The sequence below is a fragment of the Gadus chalcogrammus genome, chromosome 8 (assembly GCF_026213295.1).
Source record: "Gadus chalcogrammus isolate NIFS_2021 chromosome 8, NIFS_Gcha_1.0, whole genome shotgun sequence".
Taxonomy (NCBI): Eukaryota; Metazoa; Chordata; class Actinopteri; order Gadiformes; family Gadidae; genus Gadus; species Gadus chalcogrammus.
The window spans coordinates 22,457,644-22,483,552 of record NC_079419.1 but is presented as its reverse complement, the minus strand read 5'-3'; the positions used below and the strand labels follow the sequence as shown (position 1 = coordinate 22,483,552).

At 44.1% G+C, this 25,909-nt stretch overlaps 2 protein-coding genes across 3 annotated transcripts; one reads left to right on the top strand and one right to left on the bottom strand.

The window, feature by feature from the left end:
- Positions 1-713: 713 nt before the first annotated feature.
- On the top strand, positions 714-25,868 carry LOC130387193 (E3 SUMO-protein ligase ZBED1-like). Of its 2 annotated transcripts, XM_056596199.1 has the most exons (3): positions 714-4,400; positions 4,569-4,700; positions 5,116-8,648. In XM_056596199.1, exon 1 carries the CDS (start codon positions 3,117-3,119, stop codon positions 4,266-4,268), a length of 1,152 nt encoding a protein of 383 aa, XP_056452174.1. In that variant the 5' UTR covers positions 714-3,116; the 3' UTR covers positions 4,269-4,400; positions 4,569-4,700; positions 5,116-8,648. The 2 variants fall into 2 exon arrangements, with proteins under 2 accessions (XP_056452174.1, XP_056452175.1); XM_056596200.1 differs by lacking the exons at positions 4,569-4,700; positions 5,116-8,648 and adding an exon at positions 25,834-25,868.
- Positions 17,142-24,492, bottom strand: LOC130387191 (uncharacterized). Its single transcript, XM_056596197.1, has one exon. It carries the CDS (start codon positions 22,751-22,753, stop codon positions 17,300-17,302), a length of 5,454 nt encoding a protein of 1,817 aa, XP_056452172.1. The 5' UTR covers positions 22,754-24,492; the 3' UTR covers positions 17,142-17,299.
- Positions 25,869-25,909: the final 41 nt, after the last annotated feature.

The window sequence follows — 25,909 nt, the reverse complement described above, 5'->3', positions numbered from 1 at the left end:
ATTATGAATCTCAAACGACCGCGTTGGGCTCTCCGACGTTCCTGGTTCTTCCACGTCCACATCAATGTGAAGTAGACTGAACCGCATCACGGAGGAGATAGGTATTGTTGCCGGGCAACGCTTAGGCACCTCCGCCTCCGGCGGTGGTCCCTCAGCAGGGCTCAAGCGGGAGACATTCGCCGCCAACAATCCCTTTCTCCTCCATGTCGTGGTTCATGTTCTTGAGGGAGTCAAAGCCAAAGTTCCTTCCCCCCCAATTCATTCTCAACCTTGGCTGAGATAACCCCCACTACGAGTCTCGTTGTAGAAATACCAGAGACGAGAGTCCGACGTGTTATGCACCATAACACCAAAAGCAGAACAGTTATCCAAATAACAAGGAAGTGTACAACACTTGCGTTACAGTCCTGGAGCTCTATATCTAAATAATATCATATAATACATAGATATCTATATCATATAATACATATTATCACGGCCAAAAGCTGTGTGCGCCTCCAGGCAATATTATGAATCACAATCGACTTTGTCGGGTTCTGGGACGTCTCTGGTTTTTCCACTTTCACATCAATCTGAAGTAGACTGAACCGCTCGCTGCCTGCCCGCTGCCAGGCAATGGTGCCTCGCGGCAACCGGCAAAATGTCGTAATTCATGTACGCCACCGTGCGAGCGCCACGTGTGTGTGTGTGAATACACACACACATGTGGCGCTCGCACGGTCGTGTCTCATTGGCGGGCCAACGTCTCTGGGCGGGCCAGGCAGAGTAAGGAGAGGAGCTTAGATGCTTTATGACGACATAAATAAAGACATTCCAAATCAGCGCGCTTGAGCCTCCGTTTTTTCAAAGGCGAGCAGAACAGGTAGTGCTCGTTTTACACCAAACGCAAGTTTTAGCCACTGGGGGACCATAGGCAGGCTAGGGGAACTCATATTTATGTTAGAAATCCTCATAAAGTGTGATTTTCATGTCATGGGACCTTTAAATAAAGCAACATGGTAAAAATATGAAAATTACTTGATTTTACTTTCAATTCCTTTTACATTCTCCGAGGTATTAACATTTTTCATAACTCCATGTAGGACGTTTCAATACATAAATGTAAGCTCTGTGGCAGTAATAATGCAATATTTAGAAATATGTACTCTTGATACTCTAGTACTTTTAAAAACAAGTACTTCAGTACTTTTACTTAAGTAGACATCTGACTGTAGTACTTTTAGTTGAGTAAAATTTAGCAAGGGGTATCTGTATTTTTACTCAAGTTAGGAAGCTTTGTACTCTGTTCGCCTCTGGATACAATAATGGGACACACCAAGGAACGTTTCGCCTTCACAGACCACCTCATCAGTGCCACCTTGCTGCAGTCCAATAGGTATGGAGAGTACTAGGGATGGGCATTCGATTAAGTTGTCTTAGTCGATCTTTGGGAGAATTAACGATCAATTAGTCGATTAATCGTTAATATTTTATCTTAAAATTTTGTTACGACCAAGTATAACAGCACCGGGACTTTTAACTTTACATGTATCACTCCGCTGTTTATGTTCTGCTAGCTAGTGTGTGTGTTGCTTTGCAGCAGTTCAGTCCCAGTCGCGGATCCATTTATGTTTGCGGTGCCAAATAAATAATTAAATAAACAAACAAATGTTAACTAATTAATGGTACTTGTAGAACTGTTGTATAAAAGCAATATCACACTCAAGGTCGTGCTGTTGTAGTGAATATCAGCACAGCTGTCATTATCTTCGGCACAATCACAGCCGTGCTGATGCAACGCACTCTCTTGTGTGATATTACTTAAGTATTTATATGCTATATTCAAAATGAAATGAAAATACAAAAGCACCGTGTTTTCCTAATTGGGATCTTTATTATTAGATGAACAACTCAGTTAAACCACATCCGTTCAATAGTTATGCGCTACTCTGCTCTAAGCAACGGAGCATGCAGCTCGAAGCCGGTGCTCATAAACATAACTAAAAATAAACACAACCCTAGTTACCTCCCAAAATAATAACGATCATATAAAAAAAACAATCATGTTACAACTTAACCAAAAAGTCTACGGATTTTTGTTCAGAAAGATGAGCATGTTGACATGCTCTGGGGTCAGACGCGACCGCAGCCTGGTGACCGTCAGTCCAGCCGCCGAAAACACCCGCTCTGAGGGGACCGACGTTGCCGTGATGCACAAATACCTCCGTGCTAACTTGGCAAGGCGGGGGAACAACTTTCCACAATCCAGGGGCTCAGATAGTTCTTTATTTCTGCTTCAATGCTAACCTTGCCTTGAGTGGTGGGCCTATAGTGCTCCCCAAGAAGTCATTTTTTAAATAATAATGGTCCCACACCAGACTTCGCCGCGGCCTCGTCCGTTTCATGAGTACATGGCCGTGTTCCAATAGCCATACTATCCGTACTTACTAGCCTAAGTTTGAGTACGTAGGGCGTTCCGATTCAGATCGGGCGAAAGTAAGTGTACTGAAAATGGTCAAATCGCGAAGTGTGTGGCGATGTACACTTTTCGTACTCAACGGCAGCCATCTTAGCTACGTAGCGGAAGAGGGCGGAGCCAGGCTGAGCCAAAGTCGGCGCATTTTCCACATGGCCTGCATTAATAGTCATTTTGTAGTTTTTATAGTTGCTAGGCGTAAAGAGTTCACCGTTCAAAGCGGGATGCTTATTGCGGGGGAGGAGCCGCAAATTTTAATGTTGCCCCCGTGTGGTAAAATGTTTAATTGCGCACTGCATTAGTTTAATCGATGAAAAAATTACGTAATCAACGAAATTCTTAAAGATCAATTCGTCGATCGTTGATTACTCATGCCCATCCCTAGAGAGTAGGCCTGGGTAAAAAAATCGATTTAATCGATTTTGGATCGATTTCGTTTAAATTTCACGCTATCGATTCACAGGGCACGAGATCGATTTTTTCCCCCTCTTTCCGCCTCCACCCTGTGTTGTGTGCTTCCACAGAAAAAATCTGTGGTGTGTCTCTCGCTTTTTCAGCCTTCTGATGATGACGCAGCTGCACACTCTACGTCGTTGCGTTCTTGCGCGCGCACACACGGCGAACGCATTGCTGGCGGGAGTTTTAGTTTGGGAGACAAGTTATGGCTGAGGCACGAAAAACGCTGCTCGGCAAGCCAGCACCGGCTCATATGAAGTCGGACGTTTGGAAACATTTTAATTTAAAAATGACTGAGGACGGAGCGGAGGACAAATCTAAGGTTGTTTGCCGAATATGTGAATCCGAACTCAGCTATTGTCGGAATACTACAAACCTGAGGAATCACCTTACACGGTACCATGCTACAATGCTAGCTTGCAACAAGCCGCCTGGAGCAGCACAGAGGAAATTGAAGGACATGCTGGCGATACCGTCACAGTCTCCGCGGGCTTTAAAGATCACAGAGGCAATCGCAAAATTCATCTGCATGGATTTACGCCCGTACAGTGTTGTCGAGAACGACGGATTCAGGAACCTCGTCAAGGTAATGGAACCCCACTACGTAATGCCCCAGCGAAAACACCTTGCTGAAAAATTAATACCTACGATGTACGAGTCTCTGAAGGAGGCCATTCGAATCAAAATCCAGGCAGCTAACAGGGTTGCCATTACATGCGACACCTGGACATCACTGTCAACGCAGTCTTACCTGACAGTGACGTGCCACTACATTGACACGGAGTGGTGTCTGGTGTCACATGTGTTACAAACAACCGAGGTGCTCACCAGCCACACCGCTACAAACCTCGCTGGCATGCTGTCAGGGGCCATAGAGGAGTGGGGATTGACCAGCAAGACCCCAGCAGTAGTAACCGACAACGCTGCCAACATGGTGCGGGCAGTGGAACTGATGCAGCTGACGCACGTCGGGTGCTTCGCTCACACTCTAAATTTGGCATCTCAAGCGGGCCTGAAAATCCCGGCAGTGTCACGTCTCCTCGGTCGAGTGAGGTGTATAGCAACTTTCTTCCACCGGAGCACAACGGCCACACATATCTTCAAAGACAAACAGAAGATGCTCCAACTTCGAGCACATAAGCTCACTTTGGACGTTGTGACCCGGTGGAACAGCGCACTGGACATGGTCGAGCGTTTTCTGGAACAGCAGCCAGCTATCTCTGCCACTCTACTGTCACCAGACGTCCGTCGCAATGAGAGGGATTTGTGCAGCTTGACCGAGGAAGACGTGACAACTGCCGAAGATTTGGTGCGGACCTTGCAGCCCCTTGAAGGCAGCCACACAAGCCATATCTGAAGACAAGCGTCCAACGCTATCCATAATCGCACCACTGCTCGCCTTGCTGCAGGATGCCATGACCCCCAGCGAACAGGATTCCCCTGTGGTGAGGGACCTGAAGGCTGCTGTGAAGAGCAACTTAAGGACAAGGTATGCTAAGCTCTCTCTCTCTCTCTCTCTCTCTCTCTCTCTCTCTCTCTCTCTCTCTCTCTCTCTCTCTCTCTCTCTCTCTCTCGTTGTATTTGTATGCGAGATTAAGTGTATAAATGCCATAATGCCGATGGTTTATCCTCACACTGTGCTGAAAATGTCTTAAAGATATGGTGCCCAGAAGGGGATGCTGTATGGAGCGACAGCGCTGGACCCGCGTTTTAAGGCCCTCCCCTCCCTTACTGCTGAAGAGCAAGATGAGGTATTTTCCAGGCTGAGGCTGCTACTGCTGCACCTGATGTAAGTATTTAAACTGTAAATACTAAATAAATAAATAAATAGTAAACACTGTTCCACCAGTGGAACATTTAACGCCATGATACACAGGGCAACTTTTTTTGGCAATATTGCCAGGCAACATCATGATTGGCTATTCATTTTCTGATGGAATGGTTAAAAGGTTGTCTGCTGCTAATGCACGTCTCTTGATAATGTGTGATATAAACAGTCTAAAAAACATGTTGTACTACTCTGTGTATCATCACATTTATAGTCATTGAAAACACTTTACTACCATAGCACTTCTATGACATTACACACAGCTTTAAGTCATTGTCATTCTGGTGACAATACATTTATTACGGGTCATGTTTTAACTGGTTAAAACATTCTCTATTGAATTATGTGAATAATATTATTTCCTGTTATTTAACAGGCAAATACTGATGGTGAGACTGAGGAGGAGGAAGGAGCTGAAGAGAGGGTGACCTCGCCCAGGAAATGCAGTGCGTTGGAGTCCCTCTTTGGACAGGCCTACAGAGCACCATCGGTACATGCAGATGGAAGAAAAACTCCATCTAAACGGGCGGAGGAAGAGATAACTAAATACAGGGCAGAACCACCTTCTTCCCTGAATGAAAGCCCTTTGACCTGGTGGAGGTCACGTGAAGGGGAGCTCCCAATCGTAGCGCGCCTGGCAGGGCACTACCTCTGCGTCCCAGGGACCAGCGTTGCATCGGAGAGGGTATTTTCCACTGCGGGTGATATCATCACAGCAAAAAGGAGCTGCATCACCCCAGAGCATGTCAATGAGCTCCTTTTCCTAAACAAGAATCTCTAAGCGAGACTGTTACTGTTTTGAAAGTCTAAGTTTACTGATGAATTTAAAGAGTTAAATAATATACTTTGGTGAATATTTTGTGCAACGTTCATTTGCACTTTTACATTTGCACTTTTTTTGCTTACTGGAAGATGGAGGCTTATGGTTGAAGCTACTGATGAATTTAATGAGTTAAATAATATACTTTGGTGAATATTATTTTGCAACGTTCATTTGCACTTTTACATTTGCACTTTTTTTACTTACTGCAAGATGGAGGCTTATGGTTGAAGTTTCTGATGAATTTAATGAGTTAAATAATATACTTTCGTTGATATTTTTGCAACGTTCATCATTTGCACTTTTGCACTTTTGCCTTTTTTGAACTTTTACTTGCTGGAAGATGCAGGAATTTTTAATGTTAATATTTTAGTAAATATGTTGAAAAAATATGAATTTAAGGAGTTTTTTAATACTTGAATATTTTATCTTAAATGGTATAATCTTTACAATGGTTATATTTATATATTTTAGGAAGATGGAGGCAGTTTTGTTTATAGTTGCCTGGATTGTCATTAATGTAACCTACAAAATAAAAACATGTCTTTTGCAGTGTGTTGCATGGAGATAATTTCATTAATATATTGAATTAGGCAGGCCATCACGTTGAATAGAATGTAAAATCTTGCTAAGGATGTTAATTAACAGTCACAACTAAAAGATTTTAGTCACAATTAATGATTTGTGATGAATTAATGATGATAGCCTATAAAGAATATTTCCTTACAATTTAAGAAAATTATCATTCAATCTAGGAGCAGATGGAACCGATTCGGATTGAATCGAATCGCATCGTGATTAATCGATTTAAAGCCTTCAGAATCGAAATTGAATCGATTCAGGAACTTGGCCGTGATACCCAGCCCTACTAGAGAGTACCACAACTCATTCCCTGAAGTTGCACTGAGCTCCACCTTAAAGGCATATCCAATGCTGAATGGAAGCAAGCTGAGGACGGAGCTGAGTCTCATCTAAGGGAAGGAGGAATTCAAGAACTGTTGTGGTGTTGTGGACCTTTTTCAGATATTTATGGTCAATAACCTGTCAGAGGTATTTTCAGAGACTGTCACACTACTAAAGATTTTGATCACCACACCCATGTCCACTGCAGAGGCTGAGGGGTGTTTTTCAACACTGAAGAGGATCAAAACCTTCCTCAGGAACACCATGACTCAGGCTGAATGCCTTAGCCATCCTATCCATGGAGAAAAAACCTGTGATGGAGGTGACCGACTTTAATCAGAAAGTCATTGACAAATTTGCATGTCAGAAAGATAGGAGGGCGAAATTTCTTTACAAGTAGTGGACACTGGTGTAGTTTAAAGTGTAATTCCGGCGTAAATTGAACCCAGGGTCTCACCAAAGAGTATCTGGAGGGCTATTAATGGGTTTACATGCTGCCGCGTTCTTGAAGAAAGTAGTCCAATCCGGATCGCTTTTAACTCACTTTATTTGTTTTTCGGTATGATAACTATGAAGCACAAGGAGGGGAATAGGCTCTGTGCACTAGAACCCGGAAGTCAACTGACGGTGTCGGCATTCTAGTTTCCGGTCTACTTACTGACCCAGTCCATAGCGTGAACATGTCTGGCTTTTCTAGATGTCTCCAAGACCTACCGACAATAAATGTTAACGATGTTCACCGCATTGTTGGTGCTAGTTCCCTTGCCCCTACAAGCAAGCGGGAAAAAGGATTTAAGCTCTATATTTCGAGTTATTTGCGTAACTTTGAGGGTAGGTGACAGACTACCGGCTTTTTAGTGAACATTTGTTAGCGACAACATTTTTTTTCTGTATTTAAAACACATAACTGTCCGTTGTTGTACTAACTGTACCAACGTATGTCCATTTTTTAGTGTCTAGCAAAGATAAGGGAACATCGGAGGTGATTATCAGAGCATTGTGCCACAGGTCCATGAAGAAATCAGAGAAGCCTCACAGCTTGAGTGTATGTTAAAGCTAGCGATAAACCAACCGTTATAAACAAACCGTTATACGCCTGTTTCTTTTATAACAGTGTCCGTGGGGGGATTTAGCTGAGGTCATATGTTTAATCAAATAATCAATCCAAACATGTATATTTAAAAAAAAACAGCACAAATGTACACACAAGCGCACTTTCCCCGTCAGCCACCACAACACGCAGAGAGCTCCAGCCGAGAGCGCCCACCACGGCCCCAACACGGTGCAGGCACGCGAGCCGCACACAGACACAAACACACCAGCTTCACATTGCCTCAAACTCCACTAAAATGTATTGGATATCAAATAGCATATATGTCTCCATACAAAATCAGTGATGCACATTGAGCTAGTTTACTCTGCCACCCCGACTTTTTTCAACTCGCCGTAGGTAGCAGGTGTGCAGTAAAATCCTCAAACACGATGATTTTTGGCTTGTAAATCCCATGGTAAATCCACTAGTATTCCGTTATTAAGACGATGTGTCAGATGAAAAAAACAGTCCGCCGCCAGTCAGTTTTCCTGCAGTGATTAGTCCATGATTAGCGTTGAGTTGTCGGCAAAAAGCCTTCCGACAATGTTCCTCTTTTGCATTAATCCTTATGCTGGTGATCATTTTCATCCTGGGATTATTTGTCCTTATTTTCGATTCGAAATCACATCATAGAAATGGCAATGCTGACAAGCATGAGCAGTAATAATTTCACACTTCGTGCGCACTGTTTATATGTCACTGGCTTTAGTTGAAAGCGTAGAGCGAGGTTTTTTGTCCCACCCACTAGAATAGCAAAATGTGGTTGGTTATGCATCCGTCACTCACTAAAGTATCATGACGTCTTAACCAATGAGTGAGCGAGCTTTATCCTTTTCCTTTTTTTTGCCGAGAGAGAACAATCAATAATTTTTTTTGGATAACACTTTATCAACTATATTAGGCACTAATACCATGCACTAACACTGTCATTTCTGAGGCAAACTTGATAGAATTATTTTCCAATAACAGTGTGTATTTGTGTGATGTATTTTTATTTATTTTTTTACCACTTTGTTTATTGATTTTTCACAATATAGCAAAACATCCTTTTACAAATGTAACAATTTTTATTTTTTTTTATCCCCAAAAACAAACAGACAAACAAAAATCAATAATTATTATAATAACAATAAAACAAACAATGACATCAACAACCACCACAACAACAACAAATAAAAAATAAAATAAAATAAAAGGTGTGTGTGCACAGTTTGGAGTTATTGGGATCCAAAGCAAAATAAAAGTAAAAAAAAAAAATGATAAGAAAAAAAAAAAAAATTGTACAATCACTCTTCGACGTGCATGAAAACCAGCCGCGTAGTTATGAGGGAGGCCGTCCTCACACCGATCTTCCTCGTCCTCAATGTCCTCCGGTTCAAGCAAAGCTACCCCAGCCTTAGCTGGAATGTTGTGCAACATAGCCGTCACACATATCACAGCGCATGACTTGGCCGGCGAAAACTGGAGCCCTCCGCTGGACTTGTGAAGGCATCTAAAGCGCAACTTCCACCTCCCGATCATGCGCTCAACGATGCAGCGGGCCCGCCGGTGGGCTTCATTGTATTCTTCGTCATGGACGTCTCCCGGGTTAGTCACAGGTGTGAAGAGGTGAGGGCGAAGAGGATAGCCACTGTCTCCGAGGAACCGCCACTCTCCCCTGGAGGCTGCAGCCAGCTGGCCGATGGAGGACTCGCGGAAGACGAAGGAGTCGTGTGTGCTTCCAGGCCATCTCGCCACGACATCAAGGATGATGCCCTGATGGTCGCACACCACCTGGCAGTTGACAGCGGCATATCCCTTCCGGCATATAAAAACATGGGCATCCACATGGGGCGTAAGAATTGGAACTAAGGTTCCGTCCACGGCTCCGGCCACTTGAGGGATGCGGAACGACCAAAATAAATCTTCTTCGGTCGCCCTCATCTCGTCCCTGGTGTGGAAATGGACGTGCTGCGGAACCAGTCGGAGGAGGCTGTACGTCACTGCCTGGACCGACCTGCAGACTGACGCCTTGGACAGGCCCTGGCCATCTCCGACGACCTGCAGAAAGCTCCCTGTGGCGTAGAACCTGAGGGCGGCCAAGAGCTGTACTTGCGGTGTGAGCGCAAAGTTCCTCCTGGTTGTGCGTCTCAGGTCTTCGCTGATCGTCCCAAGAAGCTGTCTGATGAGCTCCCTGGGCAGCCTGTAGCGCTGGATGACTGCAGAGTCATTGTAGACCTCGAGGGGGTCAAAGTTGTCCCGGATTCGAGCATTAATTGCAACAAGGCGACTCCGGGGACGCCTCGGCCTCTCGGCCTCTGCCTCTCTCTCTCTTGCTCACGGAGCGCTAGCACACGCTGTCTACCAGCCATTATTTGCACTGACGTAGCCTACTGCATGGCCCCTTGCACTATATAGGCCTATGTTCCGAGACTAATTGCTACAACCTGCCAACGAATAATGTTAATTAAATGCGTCATGCCTCCACAACACTATCAACACATTAACAATCAGTCAGACACTCGGTTATGTTAAACAGTTAATTTGTTAAGGGTATATCAAACTCATTGCCGGTGTTTCCACATGTATTATAGTCTTTATTATTATATAGTAGTAGCCCTATATTTAAAATTACTTTTTAATGATGCTATGTAGCCAGACAAATCTTTTTCCTCCCAAGGATTTAAACCAAGAGTAATTTTAAAAGCTTAAAACATGCACACATGTTCGACAATGAAGGCAACACAGCCGCTCAGCGGCCACTGAAGTGTGCTTTATCATTTGTGGAGAGCATTGTGGTTCATAGGCTGCATTTGACTGAAACATAGTAATTGCATGATTTTCACACATCGTTTGAAAAACAATGTTTTTTTTATTTAAAAACTCAAAGAAAAAATGGTTCAAAGGTGCCCACACCAACAAGCAACATTTTAAGAAGTGTGTGGGGGGGGGGGGGGGTAGCTGACAATGAATGCGGTCACTAGGTCCGATGTGGAGCGATAAAGAAAGCGTCGGAAGATCGACATCAAACCAATTAGACCGGTGCGGGGTGAACACGGCGCAGTCCCTCAACGACAATGAAGAACCAACCATGGCCATCATAGACTTCTCAGCCTCCCAAGGCATCCCCGGGGGAGAGGATATCCTTGCGGGTATCACGGAAGAGGGATAACCTTCAAGTGAGCATGACGGGTGGGGGCAGCCGAGTTGGACTGGTGGGGGATCCTGGGTTCCTCATCCTCCTGCAATTGCTCACTTGAAAGATCTCCCTCTTCCGTGACACCCACAAGGATATCCACTCCCCCGGGGATGCCTTGGGATGCCGAGTAGCCTATGATGGCCATGGCTCGCTCTTCCTCGTCGTTGAGGGCTTGCGCCGTGTGCACCCCCGCACCAGTCATATTGGATTGATTAATTCTGACGCTTTCTTTTTGGCAAGACTGACGAAGTCTTGCCATTTTTTCCGGACGTCCACAGTGGTCCTAGTGATGCCAGTGACCGCAGTCATTCTCTCAGCTATTTCTCCCCACTTTTTAGATTTATGCTTGTTGTTGAGGGCACCTTTGAAGCGGTCAAATAAGAGGCTTTTGTTTGCCTCCACCTCCTCAAGCAGAACGTTAAGTTCCTCAGGTTTGAACAAGGCTTTTCTCTTACGTGCCTTGTCCGCCATTTTGTAGAATCCCTTTCCATATTCCGCAGGTTTTTTTATAGGTGGGTCATTTCACGTGACCAATCAAAGAAACCTTATGCGGAATCAGATAAAGTCGGCTCTCTTTGCTGCGCAATATGTTTCAGAAATCAGCACATTAAGATAAATGTAGTTGTCACACAAGCTATTTTGGATTTTTGTAATATGGAATTATTTCAGGGGGGGAAATGCCGTGAATAAATGTATGCACAGTGCGTTCAGGATCAGGACTGATATATATGTCGGCCTAGGCTTAATCAATTGTGTTTTAATATCTTTAGCATTCATATTATTGCAATCTATTCTTTTCGTAGGCTACTCTGCGGATGGCCTTGATGGGGAGATATTTTAACCCTCTTTAACCCCATTTTCCTCCGACATTCCTGCGTCTCCCCCTGCGTCATAGCCCGTTTCAGCACCATGTCAGTGGACAGGTACAATCCTACGTTCGTCTTGAGTGCAGCGAATGCGCGTTCACGTTAAGAGGAGTTTCGGGAAACGCTCCAAATAAATTATCGATGGTTCGAAAGATCCCTCTTTCGAACCATCTTACGAGCGAAGATCCATCTATATCGGGAAACGGGGCCCAGGTATGTAATGAAAGGCTGCCAAACATTGCTAAAATTGTCCTTTGAACCCTTTAAAGCAAATCTTAACTTTTCAAGCTTCAGAAATTGTAGTGTGTCCCTAATCCAGTGTTTAAAGGAGGGTGGAGTAGCCTGCTTCCAATTAAGTAGAATTAATCTTCTGGCTATAAGAGTGACAAAGGCAATACAGTTTGATTGTGCTCTAAAAAGATTATCACCCTCACATTGAATACCAAAAACGGCTGTAAGAGGGTTTGGAGCTATTGGTCTCTTAAGTATCTTGGATAGAGCGTCAAAAATAGAGGACCAGTAACTAACAAGTTTCGGGCAAAGCCAGAACATATGAGCTAGTGTTGCAGGTGAATTTTTACATCTGTTGCATGAACTATCACTTGATGGATACATTTTTGAGATTCTGGCTTTAGAGAGATGGAGTCTGTGTGCCACTTTAAACTGGATCAAGTCTGGCACATATAGATGAAGAATGTATTCTTAAAAAAACATTCAACCACTCAACATCTGTAAATTGTACATTCAGATCAGCCTGCCACGCCGCTCTCAATGCATCCAGAGACTCTGATTGCACAGAAGGAAGTTTTGTATATATAACAGATATTGTGCCCCTGAGCTCTAGGTCTGCTGGAAAGAGACTATCCATAGGTTGAGGTTCGGGGATTGTAGGGAACATTCCTGTATTGTTATGTGCCCAGTCCCTAACCTGTAAATAACTAAAGAAATGTACATTCCGAAGATTAAATTTAGTTTTGAGCTGTTCGAATGAAGCAAAAACACCTGTTATGTACATGTCTTTAAATGAGAATGTCCTTCTTTTGCTAGACCGAGAAATAGTCATTATGAAATGAAGGGGCAAATCGATGATTAGACGCAATTGGGGCCCAGAGCGAGCCAGCCTGCCAACCAAAGTGTCGTCGCACTTGAGCCCATATGCATAAAGACTGATGAACTAAGGGGGCACTTGAAACATAGCTTGGAGTGAAAGGCATTGCAGAATACAATAAAGCAGGGAGGGACGATGGCAAGCAGGCAGTTGTCTCTATCTGAACCAAGGTAGGAGTCTCATTGTCGATGTAGTTTTTAAGCCAATATGCCATAGCTCTAAGGTTGCTTGCCCAATAGTATAATTGGAAATGTGGTAAAGCCATACCACCCATTGATTTTGGCCTCTGCAAAAATTCCCTACGGATACGGGGTGGCTTCTTATTCCAAATAAAGTCAGATATAATCTTATTTAGGTGCGAAAAGAAAGACTTGTTGATAAAGATTGGTATAGTTTGGAAAAGGTAGAGGAATTTGGGCAACGTGTTCATTTTAATTAGATTAATTCTTTCTGCTAAAGAGAGAGGAAGCATGGACCATTTATTGAAGAAGGGGAACAAAATTAAGCTTAAAAAGGTCAGAGAAGCCACGTGTAACAACCACCCCCAGGTAGGTGAAGTGGTCAGATGTCACCTTAAAAGGACAGGAATTAAAGGATATGGACTTAGCGGCAGAGTTGACAGGAAAAACTCACTTTTCGAAACATTAATCTTATGCCCAGAAATGCTGCTGAAGAGGTCTAATAACTTCATAATATAGGGCAAGGTGTTCTGTGGATCAGTTATATATAATAAAAGATCATCAGCATATAATGACGTTTTATGTTCCTTACCCCCTCTTACAATACCACGAATCTCAGGAGAGGAGCGTATTGCCATTGCAAGGGGCTCAATAGCTATAGCAAATAAAAATGGGGAAATTGGGCATCCTTGCCTTGTCCCGCGTTGTAATGGAAAAGATTGGGAATTGGTGTTATTAGTGCGCACTGATGAAGTTGGAGAGTTATATAGCAATTTTACCCAAGAAATGAATTTTGGACCAAAACCAAATTTGTCTAGACACCAAAATAGGTAACCCCATTCCACTCTATCGAACGCCTTTTCAGCGTCTAAAGAGATTACTGCCTCGGGCAAGTGTTGACCGTCTGCGGCATGTATGATGTTTAAAAGTCTACGAATATCAAAAAAAGATAGGCGTTTTTTAATAAAACCAGTTTGGTCAGGTGAAATAATCGAAGGGAGAATGATCTCTAGACGGTGACCTTCTTTTTCAGTAAAACCGAAATAGAGGCCTGACAAAGGGTTGGTGGACAAAGGACAAAGGACTCCTCAAAAACTGATAGCAAGATTGGCAATAATTTATCTCCAAATTTTTTCAAAAATTCTAAATCCTAATCCGTCAGGGCCTGGAGCTTTTGCATTCTGCATACTGTAAAGGGCCGTCCTAATTTCCTCCTTAGACATAGGTTTTTCCAATTGCTCCTTTAATAATACATTAACTTGAGGTGGATTTAAGTTCTGAAAAAAGAGTTCAAGTTTAGAAGGGTCATATATCACCTCAGTAGTATAAAGAGATGAAAAAAACCTCTTAAATTCATCATTCATTTCCTGCTCATCATTAGAAATTTGACCATCATGCTTTCGGATGTTTGTAATGAGAGTAGAGTTCATAGACTGTATAACCTGTTGAGCCAGGAATTTGCCAGCCTTATCAGAATGTTCATATAACCTCGATCAAGACTGGAGGAGGAGCTGTTCTGTATGGCGGTTAGTTATTAGGTCAAATTCTGTCTGCAGAGTCAATCTGTCCTTTAAAAAATCACGCGTGGGAGCAATTTGAGTTCTTGTAATCCAATTGTTTAATTTGGTCGGAAAGGTCTTTAAGACGCAGTTTTCTCGACCTGGCTTCCCAGGAGGTGTAAGAGATAATCTCCCCTCTTAAAACAGCCTTTAGGGATTCCCAGAGGGTGGATTTACTAACATCTGACGTATCATTTATGGACAGGAAAATATACATTTGCGTATTAATATACTTAACAAATGATTCATCCCCAAGCAAAACATTACTAAAACGCCAAGGACGCCGAGCAGATTTCTTTGGAAAAGATATTTGTAGAACCACGGGCCCATGGTCAGAGATGACAATGCCCTCATATCTGCAGTCCTTAACCGAGGGCATTAGCTGGTTATCAATTAAAAAGTAATCAATGTGGGAGTAGGAGTTATGTACTGGGGAAAAAAATGAATAATGCTTAGAATTGGGATACAAGGAGCGCCAGGGTTCAGACATATTATACATTTGTAGAAAAGCATTAATCGTCCTAGCTGATTTTGATATATTGTAGTTGGTGTTCGAGGAGCGATCCAGTATTGGGTCTAATACGCAGTTGAAATCACCCCCTAAAATAAGCCTGTGTGTATTCAAACAAGGTAATGAGGACAAGAATTTTTTCATAAACTGCACATCATCCCAATTTGGGGCATAAACATTGGCCAAGATTAAAGGTACATTATACAGGGTACCTGTGACCACAACAGATCTTCCAAGATGGTCTGCAGTAACCTTCTGCAAGATGAAAGGAGTATTCTTGTTAATAAGAATAACAGCACCCCTAGATTTCACCTCAAAAAGGGAATGATATAATTTCCCCACCCATCCTTTGCACAGTCTGTTATGGTGAGAGGACCTGAGATGAGTTTCTTGGAAATATATTAAAGGTGTATGAAGTGAATATGTTAATAAATATAGTGTAACTTAGTAGAAAGATAGCACTTTGGCCAAAGACAAAAATAGAGTTTAAAACTATACAATTAATGAAAACTTGAAATGATTTTTTGAGACAAAAAAAGTGATTTGATTATTTATTAACTTAGACCTTCGGTGCTATGATGAGCACTGCAAAGACCAATAGCTAGCCTTAGGTCAAATTTTCCTGTCTCCATCTCTTGACCAGAGGTCCATTCTGGTAATTGGATAGTAGACATGCCACAGTAAAAATTTGGTTTATGCTCCCTGTGATGGAGAGAGGGATCACTGAATCAAAGAGTTTGTTCTCCTTTACTCTCCTTATCATCCTCTCCACATGGGCCCTCAAACGTGCAATTGACTGCATCTGTAGGACGTCCACTTCCGGCATTTGGGTCCTCTTGGAGAGGAAGGCAGGACTATGGACCGTCCCGGGCACAAGGCTATCCACCAAGAACCCCTTGTCGACCATGATGGCCATGTCAGGTGTGAGGAGGGATGTTATGCCTGACTGTCGAAACACCTCCTTATCGCTCATGGACCCCTCGAATAAGGCTGACACAAATGTCAGGGCTCCATGCGGGGACATTCCCACCATGGCCTTGAAGGTGCAGTGAGATTTGTACTGTGAAAAAACTTCACTCTGGAGGAGCAGGGATGATGGTGTTTGGCATCGTAGCTCTGTGCAGTCAACTACGACTTGAGTGTCACTGTAGCCTGCATATTCCTGTGGAATATGGGCCTTCACAGCTTCTGGTGACATCCAGATAGCCACGGAGCCCAGTAAGATGTACAGAAAGTTGGCCCATGTCACGATGATCCGACTCACTGTTGCCCTGTGTATTGTAAATCTGTGACTAAGCTCCCTCTGGGTGGAGCCGGTGGACAGATACATGAGGAACAGGAATAGCTCATCTATTGGCTGCAGTTTCTGGATGGATAAATGTTATATGAATGTTAATTGTTAGAAGCATACTTTTCATTCTCTGTCAGCCATTACATGGCGACGTCCTATGGCTACTCTATTTTTTCACTGTGGAGAAAACATCATGATGGCTATGTCTATCTTCACTATTATATGTCCATTGTGTGTGTGTGTGTGTGTGTGTGTGTGTGTGTGTGTGTGTGTGTGTGTGTGTGTGTGTGTGTGTGTGTGTGTGTGTGTGTGTGTGTGTGTGTGTGTGTGGGGGTAGGCCTATACTTACAGTTGGTCTGGTTAAAGGGCTTTCAGTAGTTGTGCTTGTGGCATAACTTCTGTTGATTTTAGTGACTGTATGGCGACTATCGAACCACTTATTTAGTCACCGAAAGGCTAGATCGGGAAAATATGTTTCTGCCAGACGCGCTGCTTGTTCAAAGAATCACTTAAAAATGGGTACTGCGTTTTGTTGGTTTTATTAGAGATAAGTTAAAAACGTTCCATAGTAGCATAGTCCTAAAGTGATTGGTGCTAAAGTGCGTTAAATGTTAATAGATTGTGCGGTCAGCAAAGTTGGACTTCCCCCGTCCACCCCCTCTCATCTCAAACATTTCATTCAAACCTCACCCGCGCGTGAACAGCTGACTTTTACCACTGATCCTGACTGACGTAGCCCCAACACCACGTGACCTGTCAGTCTGCCTATACCTGTCACCAACATTACGGCCCCTAATTATTACATGTTATTACACAGTAGTAATAATTACCAACGCATAAATTCATAATAGAAAAACAATACAATTCCAATTTTTCACATTTTTTTGGTGCGCAAGGAGAGAGTTCATAGTTCATATGGCCATTGCAGGTCTTCATCCTTCTTGAACCGAACCCGCCCCAAAGTAAAGTCAATCCAAAGTCACGAAAAAAGGTCATGTCAGGCAATAGTCAATATAATCCAAATCCATGGAAAAGAAGGGAAGCCTTCATGACTACGTCGACTCCTGAAGAAGGCAGATCTTTGTCACAGGTCTGCACAGATGGCTGGTGCGGGTCTTGATCCGGACCTGTCGCACCAGTCCGTTCCTGTCTGGCATTGTCTCTGTAATCCTCCCAATGATCCAGGAATTGCGAGTGGCAGAATCGTCCATTATGATCACTATGTCACCGGGGACAAAGTTCCTCTTGATCTTTGTCCATTTCTGTCGTTCCTGTAGTTGTGGCAGATACTCTTTAATCCACCTTTTCCAGAACAGGTCAGAAATGTATTGCACCTGCTTCCATCTCCGGCGTGCATAGTTGTCCTCCTTGAGAAACAGACCAGGTGGTAAGCTGGGCTTGACTTTAAGCAGCAGAAGATGATTAGGTGTTAAAGCCTCCAAGTCATTCGGATCTGTGGATTCCTTCGTGAGAGGTCTACTGTTGAGAATTGACTCCACCTCACAGAGTACTGTATTGAGTCCCTCCTCATCCAGACTTTGGGTCCTCAAAGTGGAATTGAGAATCTTCCTGATGGAACGTATTAACCTCTCCCATGCTCCGCCGTGATGTGATCCAGTGGGAGGGTTAAACGTCCACTTGATTCCTTTCAATGAGAGCACATCATTGATCTTCTCCAGATTCCATCCTTCAACAGCTCTTCTCAGCTCACGCTCTGCACCAATGAAATTAGTGCCATTATCAGAACGCAGCTCTTTGATTTGTCCTCTTCTTGCGATGAAGCGCCTTAAAGCATTGATGAACGAATCTGTGTCCAAAGATGAGGCAACTTCAATGTGTACAGCTCTTATTGTCAAACATGTGAAGATAACTCCATATCTTTTCACAAGACTCCGGCCACGCTTGATGTCAAATGGTCCAAAATAGTCAACTCCGACATAAGTGAACGGAGGTTCTCCAGTCGAAACTCTGTCACTAGGCAAGTCTGCCATTTGTTGCTGACCTGCAGCTCCGTGCAGCCGACGACAGATGACACATCTGGAAATGATCTGCCTTATGGCAACGCCTGCAGCAGGAATCCAGTACTGCTGATGCAGCCTTGACAGCATATGGTTCCTACCGCCATGGCCCACCTCTCGATGTATCTGGCGTAAGATGAGGTCTGAGATGTGGAGATCCTTTGCTATTATGGCTGGATGTTTAGACTCTTCGGGCATGGCAGCCTTACTAAGTCGGCCTCCGACTCTCAACACACCTTCTTCCAGTATCGGACTGAGTCTGTAAATGTGACTGTTCCCTTTCACACACTCTCCCTTTTGGAGGCAAGATAACTCTTCAGAGAACTTTCTTCTTTGACAGATCTTGATTATCTCCAGTTCAGCTCCTTTGATCTCCTCCAATGAGAGGCAAATCTCCTTGTCAAGAACATCTTTGTGTTTAGTTAGGTTCAATGCTGGCTGAGAATCACATGCAGTGACTTCTCTCCTCTTCATGTTGTTCCAAAGTAAGGTTCTGAGTCTCAAGATCCATGCCATCACTCTCGTGAGACGTTTCCAAGATGAGCTGCGGTTGATCAGTCTCAGCACAGCATCCTCCTCTTGTTCCACAGAGACAACGGCAGACAACACCTTGACCTCTGGGTCCCCAGGTGGAACTTCTCCCAAGTTGTCTGGGTTAACAGGCCAAGTCTCCTCTTCCTGCATGAGAAATGAAGGTCCAGATATCCATGTCTCATTCTTGAGGAACAGCTCCGCTCTCATGCCTCTGGAGGCAAGATCTGCAGGGTTGTGTGCGGTACTCGCATACCTCCACTGTGAAGCTTCAGACATTTTGAGGATCTCTGTGACTCTGTTCGCTACGAAGATGCGAAACCTTGATGTTTGGTTCTTGATGTATTTCAGCACCGATGTACTGTCTGACCAGAAAACGCTGTCTTGCAGCTGCAGTCTCAGCTCCTTCCTCCATAGCGTGTCCATGCGAGCTGCCACCACAGCCGCAATCAACTCCATACGTGGGATCGTCACAGGCTTTAAAGGTGTCACCCTTGATTTTCCCATTATGAAGGCAACGTGGATCTGAGAACAGTCATTGTGCAACAGCAGGTAGGTGACGGTACCGTATCCCTCCTCACTTGCGTCAGCAAAGTGATGCAACTGGGCGCTGGTTGCTTCTCCAAAGTTGGGCGGTTTTAAACATCGTCCAACGCTGAAGCCCTCCAACAGGTGTAACTCCTTGAGCCAGTTGACCCACTCCTGGGCTACAGATGTTGGTATGACATCGTCCCATCCTAGCCCCTGCCGGCATAGGTCTTGAATGATCCTCTTCGCTGTGAAAACCACAGGGGACAAGATTCCAAGAGGGTCGTAGAAAGAGCTGACAGTAGAAAGGATTCCTCTGCGTGTCAGCGGTCTGTCCTGAAAGCTTATACTGAACTTAAAGGTGTCAGACTGGACACACCAACGCACTCCCAGTGCCCTCTCAACTGGTAGGATGTCGTGGTCCAGATCCAGGTCTTTAACGTCCTTCGCTCTTTCCTCCTCCGGTATTGCTGCCAGCACACGACGACTATTACTCAGCCACTTCGTCAAATGAAAGCCTCCCCTGGCACAGAGCTTTACCAAATCCTGGTAAAGGGTTATGGCTTCATCCTCTGAGGCTATTGAAGCCAGGCAGTCGTCGACATAGAAACTGTGCATGATGGTGTCAAACACTTTCTGGTTAAAGAGCTGTTTGTTATCTTCAGCACACTTTCGGAGAGCGAAATTAGCACAGCTTGGTGATGACGTTGCGCCAAACAAATGGACCACCATCCGGTATTCCACCATCTGTTGACTGAAGTCCCCATTGGGCCACCAGAGAAATCGAAGTAGATCTGCATCTGTCTCTGGCACTCGAACCTGATGGAACATGGCCTCAATGTCAGACATCAGAACAATGGGCTCCATCCTAAACCTGGTCAAGACTCCCACCAGTGCGCTTGTCAGGTCAGGTCCTTGCAAGAGATGTGCATTTAGTGATGCGCCTTGAAATGATGCTGCGCAGTCAAAGACGATACGGATCTTCCCTTTCTTGGGATGGTATACACCGTGATGAGGGATATACCAAACCTTGCCGTCGCATCGTTCCTGACTTGTAGCTGGCACTCTCTCTGCATATCCACTGGATATCAGGTTGTCCATAAATGTAGTATAGTCTTTTTGGAATGCCGCATCCCTGCCAAACCTCCTCTTGAGGTTGAGAGTACGTTGCTCTGCAACTTTGCGATTGTTGGGCATGGTAATTGAGTTGTCCTTCAGCGGAAATCCAACAACATAATGGCCATCAACCAGTTCCACAGTCTCGTTAGCCATTTCCAGGAACTTAGAGTCTTCCCTTGACAGCCCTTTCAGTTCATCCTGGCTGTTTTCAGGGAAGTCAGTCTTGAATTGTTGGTTCCAGAGCTCGTCAAGAGTGACAGCAGAGATCCTGTTGATGCTAACTGCAGACTGAGACACAGGATCGTCACTGCCCTCTCCTCCAAGGGGTCCATTTACAGTCCATCCAAGCATTGTTTTGACCGCATATGGCCCTCCATCCACACTTCGGATGACTTCCAGTGGTCCCAATGCTCTGGGAACATTCAAGCCAATTAACATCTCCATGTCTGCATCTATCTGTGGCAGATAGACAGGCTTCAGATGTGGCCATCTTTCCAGATCTTGCTGTCGTGGGATGTTACCTCTGTTAACAGGCATTTGATGTTGGGTGAAGATCTTCGGCATTTCACAGTACCAGTCACTGTCCAATCCAGCGACCTCCGACCTCCAAGTCCGATACACAATATCAGCAAACATAGTTCTTTTCCGATGCTTTTCCTGAATGTCGCATGCCTTCGCTCGCCACTTGTCTCTCAACTTGTAAGGCAGCTTCTTGATCACAGAGACCATGTTTGCAGACGTGTTCAAGTCAGATAGGTTGTAAACATCTTTCATGGCATTGTGACATCCTCGCAAGAATAAGCTGTATGCTTGTAAAGCTTTTCCATCCTCCGACTTTATTGCTGGCCATGCAAAGATCTTGTCCATATAAGCGGATGCTATGACGTGCTCATTTCCAAAGTGTTCCTGGAGTAAAGCCTTTGCTGTAGCATATCCAATGCCATCAGTCATGTGTTGACAACTTCTGACTAGCTGTTTAGGCTGACCCCTGGTGTATTGCTCCAGGTAATGCAGGAGGTCAACAGCATCGTCAGTCCTCAGTTCTATGGTCTGCTCAAATGACTGCATAAAGGCATGATAGTGCAGAGGGTCACCGTCAAACAGTTGGATGTCTCTTTTAGGTAGTGAAGCAATGCATTGCTGATGCACCAACATCGAAGTTATGTCATTTTGTTTTTGCATTATAGACATCATGGTGTCCTGTTCACTGCTGATGTTTCCGGAAGCAGATTGTGTGTGTCTATGCAGAGACAGTGGGGCTCCTGTAGCCTTTGGGACTGTGCTCTGAGCCTGTGTGGGGGCTGAGGTCCTCTGGAGATGTTTGTTTCCATCACATTGCCTTTGTTTCGGCCTTGTGCCTCCAAACTCTGCAGGTTGTCCTCTTCCAACATCTCCAACATTTTGCCGTACAAAGGTCTCTGCATTAAAGTTGAGGCCACTTTCAAAATAGGCTTCCATTCCATCCAATTTCTGAGAAGCAACACTCCGTACCCCTGACCCAGAGGTTCTCAAAACATTAAGCTTAGCCGCCGATGCGGCCATGTCCGTTTCAAGTTGAAGTTGTTCCTTTTGATTTCTGACTCGAGCTTCCTGCTCTTGCAGCGCATGCCTTATTTTGGCTTCCTCTTCCTCAAGAGCATGCTTTTGTTCGAGCAACCTTTTTCGAGCTATTAAAGCAGCCATTTCAGCTTCGGCTCTGACACGGGCAGATGCAGTTGAGGACACTTTTGACCTGATAGATTTTGAACCATGATTCTGGCTGCTATAGTTTGATATGCTGTCATCTGGCTGAATATCATCCTGAACATTATGTGACTGAGGCCCAGTCACTTCCACATTTTCCACACCTCCATTTTCCTCTTCTGCAGCCTCATGTAGCAGAGGGCTTTCATTTGACCTATTAGCCTCCAGCAGAGGCCTGCTTGGGGATCCTCTGAGTCTGGTTACAGAAAACCATGCATTAACATCCTCAATAAAATCATCTTTATGTTTAATGATTTTTGAGAACCAACCGGTTTGTTTTTCTTGTTCATCATGAGGAATGAGAGGCATTAAGGAAGCATGTAGTTCATTAGAGGTGTGAGACAATTTCATCAAGCCATCAAGTTTCCCTTTAACAGCTGAAACATGTTTTCCATCTTTCATGAGCTCTTTCATAGAGCTTATCACAGTCTTTATTTCATCCACTTTCCTTTTTCGTTCCTTTTGTATGGACTCAATTTTATTTGCAAAAGCCTTTTCAGTTAGAATTACTTTCCTCTTTCCCATGTCCTGTTTCCCAACATCTGAACCAACACTTGTTCCACTCATCTTGAACGCACAAGTAAATGATCACAATGAGAGAATCCAAAGCAAAGCAGCCACATAAAACAGTCAAAGCCATCGGCGATAGCATAGAGACAGAGCAGAGCACGTTAGTTTGTCACACACACAGCTTGGCCCGGCGGGCCGCGGCGCGAACACAGCGTGATATCACAATTCACAATGACAGACAGTTTCCACTCAGCGGCGGGACCAGATCAAAGTGTTCCAATCAATCATGTATCACAGCAGTCACGGAACGGGAAGGGGTACGTTACCGCCTATCCTTTCAGTCCGTCCTTGTTGTCTGTTTGTTTGTGCGCGTCCTCCTTACATTGTTTGCATATCATGCATTCCTTTGTTGCTCCACGCGTCCATTTGTGTCATGTCGGGTCCTTTCGTGGCTCCAATCCATGTGGTTGTGTCACAGTTTTGCTGACAAATGTATGGCGACTATCAAACCACTTATTTAGTCACCGAGAGGCTAGATCGGGAAAATATGTTTCTGACAGACGCGCTGCTTGTTCAAAGAATCACTTAAAAATGGGTACTGCGTTTTGTTGGTTTTATTAGAGATAAGTTAAAAACATTCCATAGTAGCATAGTCCTAAAGTGATTGGTGCTAAAGTGCGTTAAATGTTAATAGATTGTGCGGTCAGCAAAGTTGGACTTCCCCCGTCCACCCCCTCTCATCTCAAACATTTCATTCAAACCAAACCCGCGCGTAAACAGCTGACTTTTACCACTGATCCTGACTGACGTAGCCCCAACACCACGTGACCTGTCAGTCTGCCTATACCTGTCACCAACAGTGACCCTAATCTTTTTTTTTCGTTGCTGTCTCGATTAGTTTCCAGAATGCCATCAGATGCTCATATGATGGAAATCTATTTAAAAATACATCACACAAATACACACTGTAAATGGAAAATAAAGTGTTTTATTTATATTCAACACATTACAATTAGTAAATGATCTCCCATGTTTAGCTTCAGAAATGAAAGTGTTAGTGCATGGTTATAGTGCCCAATATAGCCTAGTTGATAAAGTGTTATCCAAAAAACTGTATTTATTGTTCTCTCTAGGCAAAAAAAAAAGAAAAAGGATAAAGCTCGCTCACTCATTGGTTAAGACGTCATGATACTTTAGTGAGTGACTGATGCATAAACCAACCACATTTTGCTATTCTAGTGGGTGGGCCAAAAAACCTCGCTCTACGCTTTCAACTAAAGCCAGTGACGTATAAACAGGAACTAGTTGTGCTTTGTTTGAGAGCTGTTCACGTATTTTAAAAACATACCCAGAAAACATTAATTTATTCTACAACAATAAAAAATCTAAAGACCTGGTGTAGAAGCGGATGTCTTCTGGGGAAGTACCAAACCGCTCGAGCCCAAATATAGTATGCAGCTGGTAGCTCTGGACCTGCTGTCTGAGCACCTCAATCTCTTTTTGTATAGCACTGTAGTGCTCACGGTCAACACACACTGTACTAGTAGCACTGTACTCATGGTCTAAGACCATCGGAACGGGTAGCTCAGGCTCTTCGGGGTCGGAGCAAGGCTCGGGACTCGCCGGTCTCTCTCTTCGCTCCCACACACCAGCCCGTGTTTGCCTCGCGATGAAGTTGTTCCAGTTGAACAAAGGCACTGAGTTGGGCAAAAGGACCCGTAACCCTTTTCCAGTTGATGCGATCAACTTGTTGTCGAAATGCCGACTGCACACCTTCGTGTGGTTGGTGACTTCAAACCCCGTCCTCCTGATCCACTGCGCCCGAAGAATTTGGTTTTTTGGGAAGCGGTGGAAACTTAAAGTGCCATTATACCGGCTGGAAGCTGAGCACAACGGTACACAGCAGTGTTGGTTTGATCCGCCTTCACTCCGTTGAAGCTTGTGAAGTCTTCTAACATAAAATTTCCGTTGTTCGGTTGGGTTTTCCATCTTTTTACTATTTATAGTTGCCGTGGTAACTGATACGGGAAGTAGACCGGAAACTAGTATGCCGACACCTGGCGACACTGGAAGTTCGCTTCTAGAGTTGTGCACAGAGCCTATTGAGTGTTTTTAACAAAGTTCAAGATAGTCGTAAATAATAGGTTCTTGAGGCAAATTTGTTCATCATTAGGATATGCATGTGTGAACAAAGTTTCATGACTCTAAGTTAAAGCGGAGATATGTTTGTTCATAGTTTGCATTTTTGGACATTTGCTATAGTGCGACCTTTGGGCCAATCAGTTAAATATTAAGTCAGTAAGTAAAGTAAATGTTAATCTTGAGTCAGCCTCTAAATCTGTAGTAAGTTTCATAAAAAGCGTGGGAGCGGTTTAGGCTGTGTAAGCCAAATGTGGCGCTATAATAATAATAATAAAACAAACTATTACAATAGGTTACCTTCGCACTTTGTGCTTGGCACTAATAAATCTCTTCACGGGCGCAGCCATTTTTGTTGAGGACATCATCACTGCCCTCGGTCTACTCCCAGAATTCCGAGAGATGAAGACAAAAAGGGATCGTGCCTCTGAGAAATGCCGCAAGAAAGCTGGGAAATTTCCCGACTTCCGACTCTGAAGAATGGAGGAATCTGGAACACACCATTAGGCGAGGAGGTGCAGCATTGTGTATGATTAAAAACATTCAGCCAACATTAGCATGCACAATTCGAATTACCAAATTAAGGAGATTATGTTATCCAGGATTTTGCAATGTGGATATTGGCGTGTTTTTTTATCATGAATTCTAAGAGCATTTTTATATAATGATTCGAGCGGCAAGTGGTCTCAAGGTTGTTTTACCTGCTTGAGACCAACTTATCATACAGTAGGAAAATATGTGGAAATATACGGAAAATATGGAACTAAGAAAAGTACTAAAACACAAAGAGTAGGCTGCAATGTTTTGCAGAATATGTCATGCCGTCCACTTCTGCCACGTAGTGGGGCCAGTCTCTCATCATCTATTCATCTCCCGTGCTCTACACACCAGCCAGCATCCTCCATCAGAACACAGTATTTCTACCCAGACAGTTCTGGGTCTGTCCCAACCTCTCCCTCAGACAAGAAGTTGCATCTGTTCGCCTTCTTTACTCTAAGGCTTACCCCCCTTGAGCGAAAATACGATGTGGGCAACCGGGAGCTACTGCCAGTGAAATTGGCGATGGAGGAGTGG

What these genes read in the sequence shown, in the direction of transcription:
- LOC130387191 (XM_056596197.1), bottom strand. Translation starts at nt 22,753, where the DNA reads ATGAGTGGAACAAGTGTTGGTTCAGATGTTGGGAAACAGGACATGGGA.
- LOC130387193 (XM_056596200.1), top strand. Translation starts at nt 3,117, where the DNA reads ATGGCTGAGGCACGAAAAACGCTGCTCGGCAAGCCAGCACCGGCTCAT.